Source organism: Salminus brasiliensis, chromosome 15 (genome assembly GCF_030463535.1).
Source record: "Salminus brasiliensis chromosome 15, fSalBra1.hap2, whole genome shotgun sequence".
Classification (NCBI taxonomy): domain Eukaryota; kingdom Metazoa; phylum Chordata; class Actinopteri; order Characiformes; family Bryconidae; genus Salminus; species Salminus brasiliensis.
The window spans coordinates 6,961,653-6,981,578 of NC_132892.1; the positions used below are offsets into that span (position 1 = coordinate 6,961,653).

Genomic DNA, 19,926 nt, shown 5'->3' on the forward strand with positions numbered 1-19,926 from the left:
GGACTCCGCTGATAGTTTTTGGTGGACGTTAGAACTTCTCTGGACTTCTGCATTTTTCTTTCATGACACAATTCATACTTTTTGGATGTATTTCATGCCAAACAAGATCTTACTGGCTTAATACCCGTTCAGATGGGTATTTGCCAAACTGGCCTTGGTTGACTTTAAAGAGAAAGATCTATAAGAGTCCATAGACAAGACTCCTAACATCCTTTTCGCATTTCACAATATTAAGCTTTACGTTCAAGAAGCTATTGAGTTTTTTTTTTGTTTTTTTGTTTTGTTTTTTTGTAATTATAAGGCCTACAGTACATAGATTATTAAATATTTGATGTTTAGGAAATAATTTAATGTTTTTTCTAGTAAATCGCAATATTAAGATTTAGTTTTATGGGATATTTCACATTTCTGCTAGCTATAGTGTATCAAAATATGAGTATGTACTGCATAATAATAATTTTGTATTAAGATTAAGACTATTAAAAAAAAAAAAAAAAAGAAGAAGCAAAAGCCAAGAAGCAAAAGCAGATCATTCGTGTTTACCGTGTGACATTGATTCATGTTGGGCTTCTTCGCCACCTAGGGTCAAAAAAGGCAACACGCATCCTATGATTTTTTTTTTTGCGTGATAATATTCAGTATGAAAACTCTTTAAATCACTATTCTTACAGAGCATTTTATACCAAACCACTCTAAAGTACATTCTTTAACCATTTAATTGTGCACACACTAAAACTAATGAAATCCCTGCTGCCGACGCTTCACGCTTTTATACAGAAAGGTTAGGAACACTAGTGCTGTGGCTCGATCCACACGGATTCCGTTGTGTGCAACACAAATTATGTTACTGTGACCTGAGCTTTCTAAGATAGCTTAGCTACGAGCAGAAAAAAACGTTTATAAAAAATAATAGTAAGAATAACTTAATATGCATTTATTCAGCCTAAATAACTTAGCCCGCTCGGCCACAGGGTGCGCTTTGCAGCGGTGGACAGAGCGGACTTATTCGAGCACAGCAGTTGTTCATAACTTCAGCTTTAGCCGTTTAGGGAAGTTCAGACGGTACTCCACTGATCTCAGACCTGTCCGCATCGGCTGCGCTTCAGGGTTCTGGGGTGACACTGCAACAGCAGGTAAACACAAGCAAGCAGTCTGTCACCATGCTTCTACCCACCTGTTTTCTTCTTTTTATTATCTTTGTACCCCCCCCCCCCTTTTTTCTTTCTTTTTTTCAGTTCAAAAACATGACAAACATCACCCCCTTTGTAAACCTGATAAATAGTTCTGAAACAGTTGCAGTTATTGTCTATATACAAAGTGAGCCAAAACAGTATGGCATGTGCCAAATATTAGGTCTGCTGCATACCATCAAAAGTGCTTACCATACAAGACCTCTAAAAAAGCCCCTGTGATATGTGGCACCAAGATGTTAGTAGCAGAGACTTTAAGGTCCTGTAAGTCATAAGCTTGAGTTGGAGCTCTTGCACATCGGGTTTATTCTTCCAGAGCATGTAAAAAGAATTTGATTGCTTTCACTGACAAGGGTTAATGAGGTCAGGATGTGGAATGAACACCACCCCACGTCATCCCCAACTCATCCCAAAAGTATTGAATGGTACAAGCAGCTTAATTTTGGTAGGCGTTATACCCCTCTAGCCCACGCCTGGCATTAGGCATGGTGCCAAAACAATAATAAATCATTTAAAAGGCTGCACAAGGCTTATTATTGTTCAGTTATTGTTCAGTTATTGTTCCGTTAAACATTTATTTGTTTCTAAGCCCTATGTTTTTGTTTACAAGATTCATGCCAACAAAATGAGCAAAATAGCTAAATATATCTGCAGGCAGTGTGACTTGTGCAGAATTGTGAAGTGAAAAGGCAAGTCCACGGAGAGTTTGAGGCCAGTTAAGGAAAGTGCCACCAGGGGGTGGCAAAGATATGTGTGTATGTTTTAATTAACTAATTTACCAAAAGATGCTGCATTGCTAAATTTTTTAGTGCCTCTGACAAACAAAATAATCTGCAGTTTCCATTCATGTTTTAAACATACTGATATCACTGGATTATCTTATTATTTCTCATATCTCTCTCTCTCTTTCTCTCCCTCTCTCTCTCTCTCTCTCTCTCTCTTTCATGTTTTACGTTGCCTAATATTGTCTTTCATTCTCCTCCACAGTCCCCCAGCTTATACATGGTGGTAAGCTGGACTTCCTTGTGTTTGATTATCTGTCAGAAATCACCATGTCCCTTCTCACAGCAGCTAAAGCTAAGGTCCCTGTAAGTATTCTCACTTTACATTACTTGATATATCTAAACACAATGCATATAAGGGTTCTCTACACTCTGGTCCTTTGTACTGGCAAATAGTGTTCACTGATGTTTCCGTGTTGGCCACACTGTGGACTCCGCTGATTTCTTGTGGACATGAAAACAACAACTCTGGACATCTGCATTTTTCTTTTGTGACTCAGACACAGTTCGTACATTCTGTATGTAATCCATGCCAAACAAGATCTTACTTAATAAGTAAGGCTTAATACCTGTTGAAGTGGATATTTGCCTAACTGGCCTTGGTTGACACAACACATTTTTCTCTGTGTTTGTTTCTTTATCAAGTTTAGACAGAAGGTTTCTTTTGAGGATCTGCCTTCAGCCACCTTTTAATGGTGTGCTAGTATAGGGATGGATTTGTTTGCTGGTCAAACTGTTAGTGGTCTGAGCAACTGTGCTTTTCAATGTCAAATATGTTGTCTTGTCGCTTTTGGCCTGAAGAGTGGTCCTGCTTGTTTAGCTGAGTAGCAAAGTGTGGACCTGTATCAATAGATTTAGACTGCTTTTGGTCAATGATTCGATCCAGTGTGCTGCAGTTTCTGCAGGTGCTGGGTAGAGCTTTAATCAGACCTGAAATTTAAATTCAAGCTGCAGCATAGCCTGAGAACAAACTGCATTTTATCCAGAGCAACAAGGTTAGTGTACAATTATCTGTACTTCTGCATATAGTCGATCTGAAATGTAGTTAGATTTTCCAGTACTTAACTAAATGAAGAGAAGCCAGTTAAACAAAGGTTGCAAAGCATTAGTGTACATTTATTTATTGAGCAGAATTGTCCAAATTTTATCCATCTTTAGTAACTAGTGTGAACCCCTTGAGCAGCAGTAACTTCCACCAAAGCTTTTGGTAACTGGTGATCATTCCTGCAAAACAGGTTGGAACAATTTCTTCCTACAAAAATCATTCAGTGATGTTGCTGGGATTACTTGCATGAGCTGCCCTTTTTTCTCCACATTATTTCCGTTGGGTTATGGTATGGACTTTGTGGGCTTACTTGTGTGCTTGGGAAAGTTGTCTTGCTGCGTGATCCACTTGCAGTTATGCTTCAATGATGGACAGATTCGCTGACGTTCTTTAGTAAAAATTGCTGGTACAATCCAGAATTAATAAGTGCATCGAAACTGCAGACAAGCAGGGGTGTTCTTCTTGAAAAGTAGTGGCTTCCTCATTGCTATTCTGCCATGCACGCTGTTCTTGTTCAGTGTTTCCTTAATGGTGAACTTTTCACTGTCTAAAGCTTTTCAAAATATTTGCTTGCTGTGAGGATTAGTCCAGGATTAGAGACACCTTTTGAAACAAAGGTTCTGTTTATAGATTGCCTGCTTTTTAGGGGTATTAAGCATTGCCATTGTTTTTGCCATTGTCAGATTTCAACTGGAGACCTTAAGTTTACATTTAACAGATGTTTTAAGCGTTATTTTTTGATACCCTCATTTAAGCACAAAGTGATGAAAACATGCTCTCCTCTACCTCCAACCAAGAAGATGCAAAACAAATTATGTCTTATATTTTGGTTTGTTGACACCATCCAAAGGACCTGAGAACAATTTCACATCTTATACTTCTCTAACTATGTTGCAACGTTTTAAATAGGTGTTTGTGCCATGATGTTTTTAATGTCATCATAGAGTCCATAGAGTCATTTTTGAACTTCTGTCACACAACCACAACAACATTTTGGAAACATTTTGGAAGCTACTTTAAGTTATACCATATGTTTTTTGAAGGAAAATATTTATTCAGTTGCTGTACAGATGACAATTGATTCCCTGTCTTCCAGAACATGGGCTATGCTCCTGATTTTGTTCTTGCTGCTATTTCTCCATTCATCAAAGACATTAGCCAAAATGGTAAGACTGACAAGAAATGTGATTGTATGTAAAAAGAAAAACATTTAAGCAGTTAGGTGCAGTTTGTAGCGCTTTTTCATAGTCTTGCACAGACTGTCAGTAATGTCAAATATGAATAGGCAGTTTATTATTATTATTATTATTATTACTAGAATATTTTATATGCTTGTAATGTGAATGGCGGATTTGTTCATTACTGGCAGCCAAATGATCATTTCAGACGTTTTTGTATTAAATTTTAATCTAGAGCAGATAGTTCTCAATTAGAGAAAATGGGGAATACCTGTCTTGTAGTTTATATGCAGTAGTACATATCCTGGGGGGTGTTTTCTTTGCTAACACTATTGCACCTCTTAGCCTGTGTCTCTCCGGCATAAATAAAATGTAAAATACATTTTAGACTGAAGGCCTTTTGGCAAAATATGCATCCCCAGCATTCCCCAGACCTCAGATTCCCATCTAAAACTTTAAGAATCCCCTTATCTAAAGAATAGACAATAGGCTGTTGGAACTACACAGATTTTGCCCCAGTATCCCAATATACAAGGCAGTTATTACATGTTCACATGTTTTCTGTAGGTATTCGTGTGGTTAGCAACGCTGGTGGGGTCAATCCTCTTGCCTGTGCCACTGCTATACAGGAAGTGGTGCAAAAAGCTGGTCTCAACCTAAAAGTTGCAGTGGTAACTGGCGATGACTTAATGACACAGGTGAGAAGAGTGTCTGATTCTGTAGAACACAAGCATGCAGACAAATTTACATATTTAAAGTTATCAATGTAATTGGCAAATTCTTCCAGTAGATGATGACCTGTTATCAGGCACTTTTAGACACCCACAAGGAATTGTTTTCAAAATGTTAATGCCAGCAAGTCAGTCAGAATAGCCAAGTGGGTTTTGGTCTGCACTTTAAATATGCCATGCTTGAGTTTCAACATATGTATATAAATGAACACCGATTGTGTACCCTATATGGACAAAAATATTGACACACTTGCCTGTGTCATTGTTTCTTTGTTTCTACCAGGAGTAGATCAAGTCAGCTTTTCCTCAAAATAGTTTACCTATGTTTCCTAATTGTTGGGTCTTGATATCCATGTGTGTTGTGTGGGCTGATTAAGACATTAATTAAGACCTTTCCACACCTATGTAATCTTAAAATAGCAATACTTTACATCAAATCACAGACTCCTTCCACTTACCAAACTGGCTTGCAAAATGATCTGAACAAAGTCATCATGGAAAACTTAAATTAGGGACTATTTATAGTTCTGATTGGGTGAATTGTGTTTTTAATAGTTCTGTTTGTTCTATGTAATCATATGTGAATTGCAACACTTGAATTATGGAACAAAACAGAATCCCAGCAGCAATATGATTTTAAAAAACCTATTTACATTCTTATGATAAACATGAATATACAGTTTTTACATCATTCCATAAGCTTTTGCTAATGTCAGAAAAAACATAACAAAACAGAAGTTTTTTCTCTCTTTAGAAAGACTCTTTGGGTATGCTGAGGATGGCTGATGTGGAAGAAAAGAAACCACTTCCCAAAACTGTACACAGTATGAATGCGTATCTGGGGTAAGGGGAAAGTGACATGTTAAAAGTGATTGATCATGACCTGCAAATGTAGTAGGTAATATTTTACACTGTCATTACAATTGTTACTTACTTACGCATATCAAAAATTCCGAAATCTTCCAAAATGTCCTACTTATACTGAACAAGAATTGAATTTTACTGTAGATTATTTATTAACATTTTAACAGACATTGTTTTTGTACACATTCTCTTCTCCATCCCCCAAAAGCCATGCTGCAGGCTTGCAGGCTTGCAGGCTTGCAACTGTGGAATGCCCTTCCCCCACAATTTTGCAGCGTTCTTTTAAGTCCACATTCAAAGCTGTTCTTTAAAGCAAGGCTTCCTCGAACCCCTCCCTCTCTGTGTTCCAGATTTTTCTCTCTCTTTCTCTCTCTGTTTGCCCTTCTCATACATATGATTCAGCTGTTATTGGGGTGTTTTTAAAGTGGTCAAATGTCGATATTGAGTGTGTTTTTTTGTTGCGACGTTTGTGTAACCTTAAGATCTTCAAGACTGTACATATTGAAATGAATAAATATTACAGATAATGTTTTCTGTATTTACAATTCTTAAATTCTGATTAAATTAAAGCTTTAAGGTTTGTAGTTATGTGACATCCCATGAAAACATTTTTTATTAACTTATTTAAAGATCTTGTATTTTATACAATGTTTGATCATGTTGACAATGTTGAAAGATTGGATAAGCAAATAAAACTGAAGAAATGTTTTAATATGTCTTAATATATGCTTCCTGCAGTGCTCTTCCAATCAAGCGGTGCTTGGACCTTGGGGCTGATATTGTGGTGACTGGACGTTGTGTTGACAGTGCAGTGGTGCTTGGACCTCTGATGCATTCAGTATGGTTTGTCATTACAACTGCTGCTGTTACTTGCTGTACAAAATTGGACATGCCTTGCTTTGTATACGGTCAAAAGTTTTACAACACCCACAATTTTTTTTAGTCCACTGGCAGTGTTGCATTACCCAAGACTGCTTTTCTTGTTTTGTCATCGTAGCAATAGCTTTCCTACTGCCAGTGATCCTGTCAAACCCAGAGATCCAGGTCTGGAGTCTGTCAGATGGCTTCCTGTACCAGACCTTTTCAGTTTTCTCCGATTTCAAAAAGTTATTTGACAGTGTAAAAAACTGTACTCAGGGCAATATGGCTGTATTTGTAATTACTCTAAGAGAAAGTTCACACTTTTAAGAGTTCCCATGGTCTATTTGTGTTTCTTTGTTTAATGTCTATTTCTAGACATTATGATAGCTATCCAGATGTTCAATGTTATCTTAATAATGTGAAAGGGATATAACACAGGTCCTTACACAAGTAACTGGACTGCTTCAATGTAAATAGAAGCAGGGAAAAATGTTTCTAAATCTTTTGACCAGTAGTGTACAAGAACACATTTTCCAAGTGTAGGTTTATTTGACATTATAATTTGGTGTTTGGTGCTTTAACAGTTTGGATGGGGGCAGAGTGACTATGACCTCCTGGCCACTGGAAGGTACTGTTATTGTAATGCATGTTTGTTATTTGACACTAGGGCTGCGTAATATGACAATATTTTATTGTATCATGATAAATCTTATTGTTATTGTGATACACTATGTTTGTCTAAGCATATTAAGGACACCGTCAGTGCCTAAAGAACATTGATCACCTTCATGTTACAAAACAAACAGTCTAATTAGTCCCGGTTTAACTGGATGAAGTGCAGCACATTTTGCATTTTGCACATTTTTAAAAACACTACTCAAAACTGGAAAGTATTTAAATAGTAGTTTTTAAGAGTCTGTAATTTTTAAGAGTCACATGCATCACAACTCATCTCAGTAAAAACTCTTATTAATTTATTAATTGAATATATTTGTGTGAAGCAGGGAAAACTGTAAAATGAATAGGGTTGTGGTACTTGTCAACCAGGATTGTGTACCATTGTTCAAAACAATGGCCATTGTTGCTGGGCTTATGTGATCTACTGTCTGTCAGTTTCAAGTAGCATGCTGGCACTTTGACTGGCTTTATTTATAGCCTTTTGGATCCTTAGCAGCTTGCTATATACACATCTATCTTTGCTATATAAACTTTCTAGTCTTTCTGGCAAATTGTAGGATTTAGTAAATCTGTCTATTAATTTATCACATTCTAAAGAATGCCTGCTAAACAAATGATTATTAAGTAATATACCTTTCCGTCTCTCTTTTAGCCTTGCAGGGCACTTGATAGAATGTGGTGCCCAAGTCACTGGAGGGATTTTTACAGATTGGCACACAGTTCCAGACTGGTAAGAAGCCAGCTGTTGACCTCTGTGTGTTAACCAATTCCATTTGGTGATGGGTTTTGCTAAAACAGTCTTTAAATTTACAACAGACACAATTTTCATTTAAATTTTGTTTTTCAACTGTAGGGATAACATTGGTTTCCCAGTGGTTGAATGCTCCGCAGATGGCTCGTTTACACTGTCCAAACCTCCCAAAACCGGTGGGCTGGTCTCATTTGGTACAGTGGCTGAGCAGTTAGTGTATGAAATCGCTGATCCACAGCGGTACCTCCTACCTGATGTCTCTTGTGACTTCTCTCAGGTCACCATCACTGAGATACCAGGTGGGAGGAATAGCTTATTTTGTAAACAGTTGGTGATACCTTTGTGGCCTCTTAAACAAATCTTGAATTAAGTCAATAATCAAGCCCCAGAAAAAAATGCCAGTCATAGTAGAATCAAGATAAAAAAAATGTAAAAGTCTAGTTGTACTACATGTCATAAGTTATGATGTGTGCTTAAAAATGCAGCCAGTTATTGAACATCAGCTTACTTTAACTTTCAAATATAAGGTGTGGATGGAGGAGCTGTCAGAGTGGGAGGAGCAAGAGGATCACCCCCTTCAGGTGACTATAAGGTAACTCTTTAAAATAGACCACTGAGGATGTGCTGTCATTTTGTAGTCAGTGATATGTCTTAACCCACTCAACTACTGTGTTACTATGGCAGCAGTTAAGTTGCAGTCAAACGGGGCTGGGTAAATTAAACTGGATGGAAGACCTAGTGCTGTATGTTACTACAGTTTTGCTTGTATTTTTGTTTAAAACACTAAACTTGCACTTGCAACATTTTCTAAATTGCTATCAGTACTGTGAGGTGTCCAACAGCCCACCCATAAAATCACCCTTAAGCTCCGCTCTGCTCCTTCTTCACTTTACAAAACTTATAACAGGCGAGTTACTTGTGGGTTAGGTTCAGTCTAAACACAGCCCTAATGCAAGAACCACATAGATGAGTTTGTTTACAGCCATGTGAGCAACATTTACAGCGACAGTGTTTTGTTTCAACATGAGGACAGAAATAGTACTTGTAGATGTAAACATGCATGTGAAACCTAGACCAGTCAGCCTGCTGGTCCACCATGCTCTGTAATGACGTAATAAAAAAGGACTTATTACATGAAATTGAAACGACTACATAATTTATTACATGAATATTATAATGAAAATGTATTTTAAAGTAAAAAATAATGAAAATATATATGCTGATGTCTGATTCTTCAGTGTCTATTTATCACGTTCTAAATAAGTATTACAATAATACTTATTCTTACACTAAAATATCTGTGTTTGATATATAATAAAGATATGGCAAGAGCTGTGCTGCTGCTGAAAGCACCTTAGGAACAAGCTGCAGCTGTCTGTAATCAGGGAACGGGCTTCCAGCACAAAATGGAAAGCAAAATGGTGACACTCTGCCTCCCATCCACCTCACTACTATAATACCTGAGACAATTCTTATTAGATTTTACAGAAGGGCCACCCTGCAATTAAGTCACTGTGCTATTGGATTTCAAGGGAGCAGTCATAAACCATTGGCAGTTTCGTATTTCATATTCCAAGCTACTAGCAGTGAATAAGACCCAGGCTACTTATTAAGGGCTTTCATAGTTTCATTTCATAGTTAGAACATATACAGTCACATATAGTCACATAAAGGCTCATGTAGAGTAGTGTTGTGTATGTTGTAACCAACAGTTTCATGCCCTGTGATTCTTATGCAATTAATCTATAGATCATCTTAAGAATTTATGAATGTTAAAACCACCATGGAATGTTCCAGCCTCTGTGAAAGTAAATCTTGAGTTATTAGTGACTCTATCCTTGTAAATTCTGACTGGGGTTTTAACTAGTCATTTCTCAGTGAAAGATAGAGCTGTTGCCCTGTGGACTATAATCCTCAAAACCCCAATAAACCACTTTTCACTTGTTGAATGTTTTGTGTGTGAGTCACCAGTGGTCAGCAGTGAAACACGTCAGTAATCTTTTAAATAAAACACCACTTAATGATGCTTTTGTTGGGTTCTTGTGTTTAAGCTACCTACAACAATCTCAGGATTTGAAAGGTGTCTCTTACTTTTATTTTATTTTATTTGTTTATTATTTTCTGCAAGGTCTGTGCCACATACATGGATGGATTCAGGACTACAGCGGTTTGTCCTGTTGGTGGTCCTAGGGCTGCAGAAAAAGCTAGAAGAACAGCAGAGAGCATTATCAAAAGGTTTATTGTTTTTCTAATTTTCTTTGTAATAAAGTGTTTTTTTCCTTTTTGGGGGGGTTGAAGAGTTCTTTGAAGTTCAAATTTTCATATTTTCTTTTAGAACCAGGCGCATCTTCAGACAGTTGGGACTAGAGGATTATAGTGGCATCAACATCCAGGTTCTGGGTGCTGAGGATACATATGGACCACATGCAAGCAACAGTGTAAGCAAACACAATGAATGCATGTTTCATGCATGGAGCAGAATTATCAATGTTGTTGTGGAAAACCTGTGGAAATGCCAAAGTGGTGATGATCTAAAAGGGTATAAAATATATTAAAAAATATGCAATGTTTGTATCATTTTGATCAAAAATCAACCCATATAATGTTTTGCCCAGACTGAGTCTCTTGTAAACATATCAAATTTATACTGATCTGCCATAATATTATTACCACTGGCAGATAAACTGAAAAACATTGATTATCTTCATCTACAGTGGCTTCTTTCAAGTGGTGGCTATATTTGGCAGCAAGTGAGCAGTCAATTCTTGAATGTAATATGTTCAAAGCAGGGAAAATGGGCAAGCATAAGAATCTGAGAGACTTTGACAAAGGCCACATTATGATGACTAGATCAGCGCATCAAAGCACGCCTTGTGAGATTTTTCTGGTATGCAGTGGTCAGTACCTACCACAAAGTGCTCCAAGAAAGGATTTTTGGGACTCAAAATGATTTCAAATCTTTTGAAAGACATTGCATTATTCCTTCTCAAATTGATCTTTCTGAAATCTGTTTTACTTATGCCATCTATAGCCTCCTTGTTTTCATTATGTTATGAGTTTATTCAGCTAAATACTGACAAAGAAAGATGTCTATCTGATAGAGTTTGCAGTGTAGTTGATGATTAGAGTATGGGAAAGGGAATGGGCTGGGCAGTATGTGTAACCCCAGTTGTTAGGTGCAGGATTATTTCACTAACATTATGTTAAAACTAACTCTGTCAAATGGAAGCTGTTAGCCTAGCTAGCTCTCAATATAAGTGATTTATAAGCTTCAATTAATACAGACACTAAGATTATTTAAATAATATAGATTTGGAAAACTCACCAGGTGATTGATCTTAACAAATCTTTCTTATAAATGTCCACTGTGAAGGGCCTTCGAGAAGCAGTGCTGTGGATGGCTGTCCATCACAAGCAGAAGAAAGCTCTGGAGTTTTTTTCTAGAGAAGTGGCTCCAGCAGGTACTGGCATGGGTAAGTCACACAGTTGTACCTGTCTTTGTTTCAATTAATATATGAAATAATCATTTGTAATTATAATTTGTAAGTATTGTGTGTTTGAAAATGTTCTCTTTAAATACTATTACTTGTTCATAGATCAATAAATATTTCCTGTGACAGTAATAGAGCAACATATAATTTTTCGCGGTGCTGTAAATTAAAATGTTATATATAATATAGCATATTTTTAATAGAAATGGACTGGTCAGTTTATATATTTCTGAAACCCACAGCTCCTGGACTCACTGGCATTGTTGGAGGCCGACCTAGAGTGTAAGTGAGTTTTATGATGCACAATTATTTATTTTAGTAATACAAGTACAATTCACCTTAGTGGTAGAATACCATAGCTTTTAAAGTTTTTGTTCATTGTTCATTCATTGTGTATTTGTGTCTTTTATTCAGTTCACCAGTACTGAAGCCTTTTTTCTTCCTGCATCCTAAAACTGAACTCGAGGTATAAGGTCCTTTATCGTCAGTGCTAGGAGGGCAGTTGATCTTGAATACGCGAATGTATAGATTTATTGGCTCAGGAAACTTGTGTATGTTGTTTATGCCTGATTTTAGGTTAACATTCATCTCAATGGAGAGTTGGTAGAGACGTTCAGAGAGGCTGAATCTCCTTTTGCCAAAGGACACACCCCTTCTTGCGTTCCTGAAGAAAAAGTTTACACGCCCACAGGTTTGTTTACTCGTCAGTTTCTTTTGGGATCATTTTTTAAGATAGTAAAAATCATATCATAACCATTATTTAAGAAACATGCAAATATGTAATAATTTGTGAATAAAGTTGGATTAGTGAGGATGTGTCACTCCTATAATAATTCATTTATAATTTTCTGTTTTTGTCTTTGTGAAATGGATGCTTCCCCAATGCTTCTTATTTTTCAAAATGACTTTTAAAATGTAGAAATTGAACATATCCTTTAATGTAGGATCCATTTTTCATTGATGTGAAATGTATTAAGCAGGTGGTCTAAACAGAAAGTAGGCTTAAATAACGCTTTCCGTCACACAGTATGAGAAGTCTGACCCAAGGGATCAGCTACATAAAGAGGGTTATATAAGAACGCCGGTCCTGTTGTTCCACCGTGTTGTTCTACAGTGCTAGTGTTCCCAGGGGGCTTTGTGAGTAGACCACTGAAAAGCACAAACTCCTTTCAGTGTTCTGGCAGGATCGCCATTGGCCGCTTTATCCTTCAGCCACTTTGTGGTTGAGTTTTACAAGCTGCAAGACCTTCCAAGTAATCAGGGCCATCCTTTCACTGCAGGTTAGCATTGCAGCACGTGCAAGTATACAATACACAGTCTCTCACACACACAATCTTAAACAACTTTTGTCATGGGAAAACTAAATTTTAGACAACTACCATTCTAGAAAGTATTTACGTATTATTCTCACAGCTTTGGAAGAGGAAAAATCATTCTTTGTAGTTTCTTTCTTAAAGAATTGCTAGTTTGGTTGTTAAGACACCAGTGAATGCAAATATGCACTCATTCACTCACTTCCCCAAAGTCACAAATCCGTTGAGTTCTGGTGTAAATGGCATTGAATGTATTTAATGTATTTCTTGGAAATGTGTTGCTTATAAGTTCTTCAGCTATGCCTGGTCCAGAATCCTGGCTGAATCTTCTGGCTGAATAAAAGTGTTTCTTGCACACACTAAAAATAAACTTATATAGACTAAACTAGAATAGACTTGCATTTCACAGATTCTGTTTAGTAAGACTTATTAATTATTGTGTTAATGGTGACATAGAATGAATGAATGATTGACAGACATACTCTGAACAACATAAATAAGTAAGAGTAGTGAACTAATATTCTTAAATTGTAATTATACAGCTTGAAGGGAATATAAATTAACTAATCGTAATTGTCTTAGTCGCATTAATAGATGTAGCACATCATTCTAAACGCCTGAAGTTGCAAACGTTTGGGCACCCATGTTGTGTTGAATTTCTAAGTGAACAATTCTTCTACATAGAACTTCTGCACTTTCTAATGTACAATTACAGTTGGTTTAATTGAAAAAATTATAAAGGTAATACACAAATTGTGGCACGTACAAAGATTATAGTACATTTTATATGCTGTTCTATATTTTTGCGATACATGTTAATTTATTTTTAATTTGAGTCAACAAAACACGAAATTTGAACAGAGGTGTCTAAAGATTGCTTTGTACAGTGTAATTGGAATTTAGCATAGTTTTAAACATTTATCGGGTAAATTAGTTATTTGCAATTGAAAATGTCATACTTTTAAATCGTAGTATATGGAAGTTCTTACCTGATTTTGGGCAATCAAAGTAAAAAAAATATAACTTATTTAATGTTCATGTTCAGCTATCAAGGTATCAAATTTTTCACTTTTGTTTTTAGACCTGCCCACAGGCCCTCACAGCTACAGACTTGAGGACATAGCTTATACAAGGAGTGGTGACAAAGGAGACTCTGCAAATATTGGTGAGATATTTCTTCATTGTTTGCACAATTGTTATTGAAAGAATAGACACTGTTACCAATATTTATGTTTAATTGCTCAGTTTAACATAGTTAAAAAAACATAAACATTTAGTAATAATTATGAGCAACAAATGTGCCCAAACTTTTGCAAGATACCATACACGCACCAAACTATATTGTAGAAAGACCTAAACACTTACTCATTCATGTAGTTAACTAATCAGCCATTTATTTTTGGCATCCATACTCTGAATGGTGCAATAAAGAAAAGTCACCACGTTTGAGTTTTGTTTAAAAAAAAACAACAAAAAAAAAACAGTTCATGCAACTAACAAATTTACTTTAGAAACTAAACCATTGTCATGAATTAATTTTTATTTGACACTCTCAGTCCAACATAAAAAAATGTTACATTTAAGAAGGTCAACTCAAATAGTTATGAAACTTTTACTAAAAGTGATATTTAGAACAAAGCATTCTTAGATTTTCATGATGTTCTAAAAATCCCCCCTAAAAATTGTATAAATATAACCACTTGTTTCAGGGGTCATTGCCAGACATCCACTTTATTTTCCCTACCTGAAGAAGTATTTGACTGCTGATGTGGTAGAAAAATACTTCCAGCACCTGATAAAGAAGGATAATATAGAGATACCCTCTGTGACACGGTAAGTAGGACGTGGAGAGATGCATGGCAACGTTTGAGTTTTCCTCAATCATCCAAACATTTCATTTAATCATAGGTTCAAAGTATAGTTTCTTAAAGCAATATTACAAATCGTTTTCCTATAAAATAATAGTCTAAATATGAGTATATATAAGAGTCTATATACAAGATTCCGGTAACATAGTCAATGTACAGTAATGTAGTTTATGTATACAGTAATAATATTAAAGGTGTCATAGTATTTTGAGTTGTTCTTTGATGTATAAATAATAAGTATGTGACTTTGCTTGGGGTGAAAAGTTACCAGATGCAGTTTTACAAGTGTTTTGTAAATATTCCTAAGCCTTACTGGATAGTGTTGCTGCCCTCTTAGGGCTGCTTATGGTTAGAGATTGAAGCTGATTGGCTGGGTTAGCTTTACCTTTTGCACTGAATTTGAGTTACCCCTCCGCAGACAAATGCCCTGGAAAAAGAGGCCTGGTTTATGTGGCAATGTCATAGCCAATCAATATATAGAACAAAAATGAAAGAAATCCATGACTGTTGAATTTCCTATAGTCCATATTCCCTATAGTTTGTCCTATTGTGGCATTAATGCCGAATTTAGACATACTTTCAGTTTGGATTATTCTTACGATAATCATGACATAATCAAGGCATTTGAAGCATAAGGTACCTATGTTTCAACAAAACAGCAAGCTAGCTGTTATCTGACATAACCCTTTTGTTACAGGCTAATATTAAATTATTATTTACTTGCATTTTTACTATGTACACTATGTACATTCACTACTTTAAACATTTTGATAAATGGCAGAAAATGTAACCTTTTTGTCCTCTCTGTGGATGGTTTGAAGCCACAGATCTCCCCTTTTGCTGTCTGGGGAAGTAAAGAAAATTGGTTCCACTAGTATTTCCAATTCAGCGCTCAGCACTCTGACCGGGATTGTTTTCATCCAAATGGGGGCGTGGTCCTTTAGAGGACAGAAAAGTGATAAATGCTCTCTTCTCTCTTCTATGACTAATGGTGGAAACCATAGTAACCTGTTTCATCACTTTAAAACAAAACATGTGCTTGAATACCAGGACAGTTCGATCGTGGGCATTAGAGGCAAGGTTGTTAAATTAGTTGGCTCTGTGAAACACAAATGGGGTCAGACACATGCTTAAACCTTACTTGAGGCAGTATTTTCATTAGGCTGTGCGCAAGACTGGTGTGAAGCCCGATCAAACATTTCTGCCCTGCTTTTACTCTGCAAGGAACTATGGGATGCTATTAGTAAGATGATTTTGGTGCTCTTAGGCTTCCTCCAACTAATAGTAAAGGTAAAGGTGCACGTATTTGTCACTGTACAGTGTACACTGTACAGCGAAATGTGTCCTCCGCATTTAACCCATCTGGGGTGAACACACACACACACACACACACCTGTGTGTTAGGGGCAGTGAGTACACACACACCCAGAGCGGTGGGCAGCCAACTCCAGCAGAGAGGGTAAAGGGTCAAGGACCCAACAGTGGCAGCTTGCCGAGCCCGGGAATCGAACCCACAACCCTGTTATCAATATCCAGGCGCTCTAACCGCTGAGCCACCACTGCCCCTAGTTTTACCAGTCTACAGTATTTAGGCTTTGGGCTACACATCCCATACTGGTTTCTGGTTCGAGGGTGTGAATATTTTAAAATTCACAAAAAGTCAATAAAGAAGTTTTCTTTTCTATTTATTGTTCAGTGTTTGTAAACTTTTCACAGATATGTTCACAGAAGAATGTCGTTATTGCAGGTTTGCCCATTTGTTGTTTAGTTCTGTTTTTTGTTTTGCACAATAAAAATATTATAATGTAAAATATTCCTATGCTTAAATATAACTCACAAAGTCTAAGGCTTATTGTTTTATAATAGATTTCTATTTGGAAAAAAATGTCAATATCGTAAACCCTGATATACAATAAAGGCATACAGACTTTTAATTCTTCTGTGATATACTGCCCACTATACTAACTACATTGTCTCAGTAACTGACTAAAAGTATGTAAAAACACCATGTGGCTGCTGTTTTGCCTTGTTGCAGCTTTAGTTGTTGAAAGGTTTTTTGCTAGTGGGCTGGATTTATGTAAATATTGTCCAATTTTACGGCCCTGTTTAGTATATGCTGGGTTTTCTTCTCAATGAAGCGGCAACAGTGTTGTCATGATATGTCACTCTTATATACCGAACTCTTATTATTCAACTATGTCAAGGTCAATCAGTTCTTCATTCTAGTGCACCTTTAAAATAATATGATGCAAATAAGAACATTTTACAACTTTTATCAGATTATTTATCAGATTATTTTATTTATTTATTAACTTAATTTGTTAAATCATGCAAAAAGTGTAAAAGAGTGACTATGGTTGGTAAGGTGGTCTTACACATCTGCTCACCACAAACTGTGTGTCTGTCTGTCTGCATGCAAGTGGGTGGATAGAGATAGATAGGGTGAAGGATAGAGAATAAACTGAAAATAGTACACATATGTGAAAACTGATTGGCGACTGCATTACTGTAAAGTACATTTCTCAAGTATGTGTGATTGCCCCTAGGTATGAGTTGCCTGGTATTTGTGGTTTGAACTTCGTGCTACACAACTCTCTTGGAGGGGGAGGGGTGGCCTCTCTAAGGAGTGACCCTCAGGTAAAACACACACAGAAACAGCCTTGAGGATACACCGTGTACAAACACTGTGAAGATAACAATTCAAGGTGTAAATTCTTCTTTTGGGTACAACTTCTAGAGTTGATATTTCAAAATGGATTTAATTACAGACATGAAATACGGATATATCGATATATGTTGAGTTACGTGAATACCCTTAAAACAGTGCACAAATTATAAAACAACAACCCACTAATTCCAACAGTATTAAAGAGCACATTTGAAAAGCAGACAAATATTCTAGCTGGCAAGTCTGATCTGAAATCATACAGTGTCTTAACACTAAAATGTTGATCTGGTGGACTATTAGCATGGTTGCTTATATGCCAGTATTACAGTATTACAGTATTACAAACAACATTGTTTCTTTTGCCTCCAGGGTAAAGCATATGGACAGATGCTGCTGGACTACATAGTGACTGGCCTGCCTGAACTCAAGTCTCTGGTAGACTGAGAAATGAAATAGAATGTCTGTGAATTTAGTGAAACTTGAGTAGTGTTTGATCATACATACATGTCTGCTCAAAATGCTGATTATAAGTACACAGTAAGGTTGTTAGATACTGGCTTCAGCATTAATTGCAATTACAAATTGTTTAATTCAGCGTGCCTTAATAAGCTATGTTAAAAAGTTGTTTAAAGGGTTCTTATTAATGTTTGTTAAAATAAATAATCCATAACTGATGTTTGTTAATAAAATAAAAATATATTTTATTAAAAAATAGTGAAATATTTGTCTTTATTGTAATTGCTGCCAAAATGTGGATGTATCTTTCTTTGCATACTCTTACTTACATACTTTGCATTTTTAGATCCAATCACCATCTAACACGTTATTTTCTGCCAAATCAGTATTGGCAGAAAGTGATGTTCTTGTGAAATTACATGAATGTAACCCCTAGGTGGGCAGAGCACAAGTTGAAAAACTAAATTAATTTATGTATAAATATGAAAATGTTATTTCCACCAGAAAAGCTTTTTAACTATATTTACATGACTGGTTGTAGTACATTACTGTACTTGTACTTTGGCTGGTTCTTGCTGTGAGTTGTTTATGTGCTTTAAAATGGTATGGTATTACAGATTTCTGAAGGGGATATACAATAATATAGATGTAAATAGTGTGATTTAAACACACAATTAAATATATATTTTTGTGTATGCTAAAAGTTACTTTTAATGTAAAGAATCTTGAAAAGTATCTGTCGATGTATGTCAAAATGCATGACATATGCTGCTATGGAAATATGAGAAGACAGCCAAAAGAAGCTTCTGCTTAAAACTGTTAAAAAATAAATAAATAAATACCCACAAAATTGAAACACTGTGTTAGTGTGTGCCCACTCCCCTCCACTGCTTCACATTTACAGGGATTTCCAACATCTCATTGTCTCTTTCAATAAGAAACTGAAAGACAGTAGTTCACCAGGATGGGAGCTAAAAAAACTGCTGTGTCTCTATTTTCCAATCTCCACCCAAATCTGGGTTGTGAAAAAATGCTGTGTTTAGAATGGTTCGTTTGACTGCTGTTTCTTATTTTCATGCGTTTGAGAGGTGTTATCACCATTTTGCTGATGGTTGTTAACAGGCTTTTGAGAATAGTAAGTCTGCTGAAAGAACACCAAGTTGTTTTGTATCTTTGCAGAGTTGTCCACATGCTCCAGAGGTGACGCTGGAGCCATAAACCTTTGAAGTCTGGAGTCGCTACCTACTCTTGTTACTGGCGGCTCCTGTTGACACAGGAAGCGAAGGAGAAAAAGGGGTGGGGGAGTGTGTCTGTGTGTGGCTTTGTGCGCTTAAGTCGACCTAATTGTACCAGTTTCAAAGAGAGATGTGAATAACTCATTTGTCAACTGCCCACAGACAACCTCAGCATTTCGTCATTGGCCTCATTTCAGTGCATCAGAAGTAAGCATAGTCCACACACTGGCGCTGGCTGGATTCAGACTTCAGAATTCACACATTCATCACACAGCCTTGCTCATCTGACCCATCGGAACGCTGGGACACAGACAGACGAAAAGCAATGAAGACAAATATCTTGTCATTTATCACCCACCGTCTTTTTACAGCCCTGCATGGTGCTCAACCCCAAGGGTCCAGAATAATCCCCACTAAATATTCAGCTTTTACCCCTCAATGGGAGCCCTTTGTTGCCACCAAGACAAACTGATTTCTCATTCTGTCAATCTTCACTCTCCCACCAGTGTAGAGGCACCGGGGGTGGGGGAGAGTGCCCATGCACACGCGTGCATGAGAATCGCAAGTGGGGACGATCTGAGGTTCTTATAATGTGAAGAATTTTTGGATTTTACACTTTATACTTATTTAAGATTTCGTCAACACAAATAAAGAAAAACTCAAGAATTGATTGTAGCTTTAGGCCACTAAGAAGTGTACGTCATTAAATGCTTTTTGTCTGATTATTTTTGTGCAATGCAGTTGCAGTTATTGGAAAAATTCAATCTACAGTTCTGACAATCACATTCCTTTCTGTTCCTTTACATTCGTCCTTT

The 19,926-nt window shown here is 36.6% G+C and overlaps 1 protein-coding gene across 1 annotated transcript; it reads left to right on the forward strand.

Moving 5' to 3' along the window:
• The first annotated feature begins 862 nt into the window (after nucleotides 1–862).
• On the forward strand, nucleotides 863–18,105 carry lratb.1 (lecithin retinol acyltransferase b, tandem duplicate 1). Its single transcript, XM_072657504.1, has 20 exons — nucleotides 863–1,133; nucleotides 2,178–2,278; nucleotides 4,114–4,183; nucleotides 4,763–4,893; nucleotides 5,681–5,769; nucleotides 6,529–6,628; nucleotides 7,236–7,279; nucleotides 7,982–8,059; nucleotides 8,183–8,379; nucleotides 8,608–8,672; nucleotides 10,209–10,315; nucleotides 10,416–10,518; nucleotides 11,454–11,553; nucleotides 11,814–11,853; nucleotides 11,986–12,037; nucleotides 12,148–12,262; nucleotides 13,966–14,049; nucleotides 14,594–14,717; nucleotides 17,299–17,389; nucleotides 17,790–18,105. Exons 1-20 carry the CDS (start codon nucleotides 929–931, stop codon nucleotides 17,862–17,864), a joined length of 1,971 nt encoding a protein of 656 aa, XP_072513605.1. The 5' UTR covers nucleotides 863–928; the 3' UTR covers nucleotides 17,865–18,105.
• The last annotated feature ends 1,821 nt before the right edge of the window (nucleotides 18,106–19,926 follow it).

Bases quoted from the DNA above. Each gene is read 5' to 3' on its own strand.
- lratb.1 (XM_072657504.1), top strand. From the start codon at position 929: ATGCATTTATTCAGCCTAAATAACTTAGCCCGCTCGGCCACAGGGTGC. The intron at 8,060-8,182 runs GTAAGAAGCCAG...TTTCAACTGTAG, and splicing joins TGGCACACAGTTCCAGACTG to GGATAACATTGGTTTCCCAG. The intron at 14,050-14,593 runs GTGAGATATTTC...CACTTGTTTCAG, and splicing joins AGGAGACTCTGCAAATATTG to GGGTCATTGCCAGACATCCA.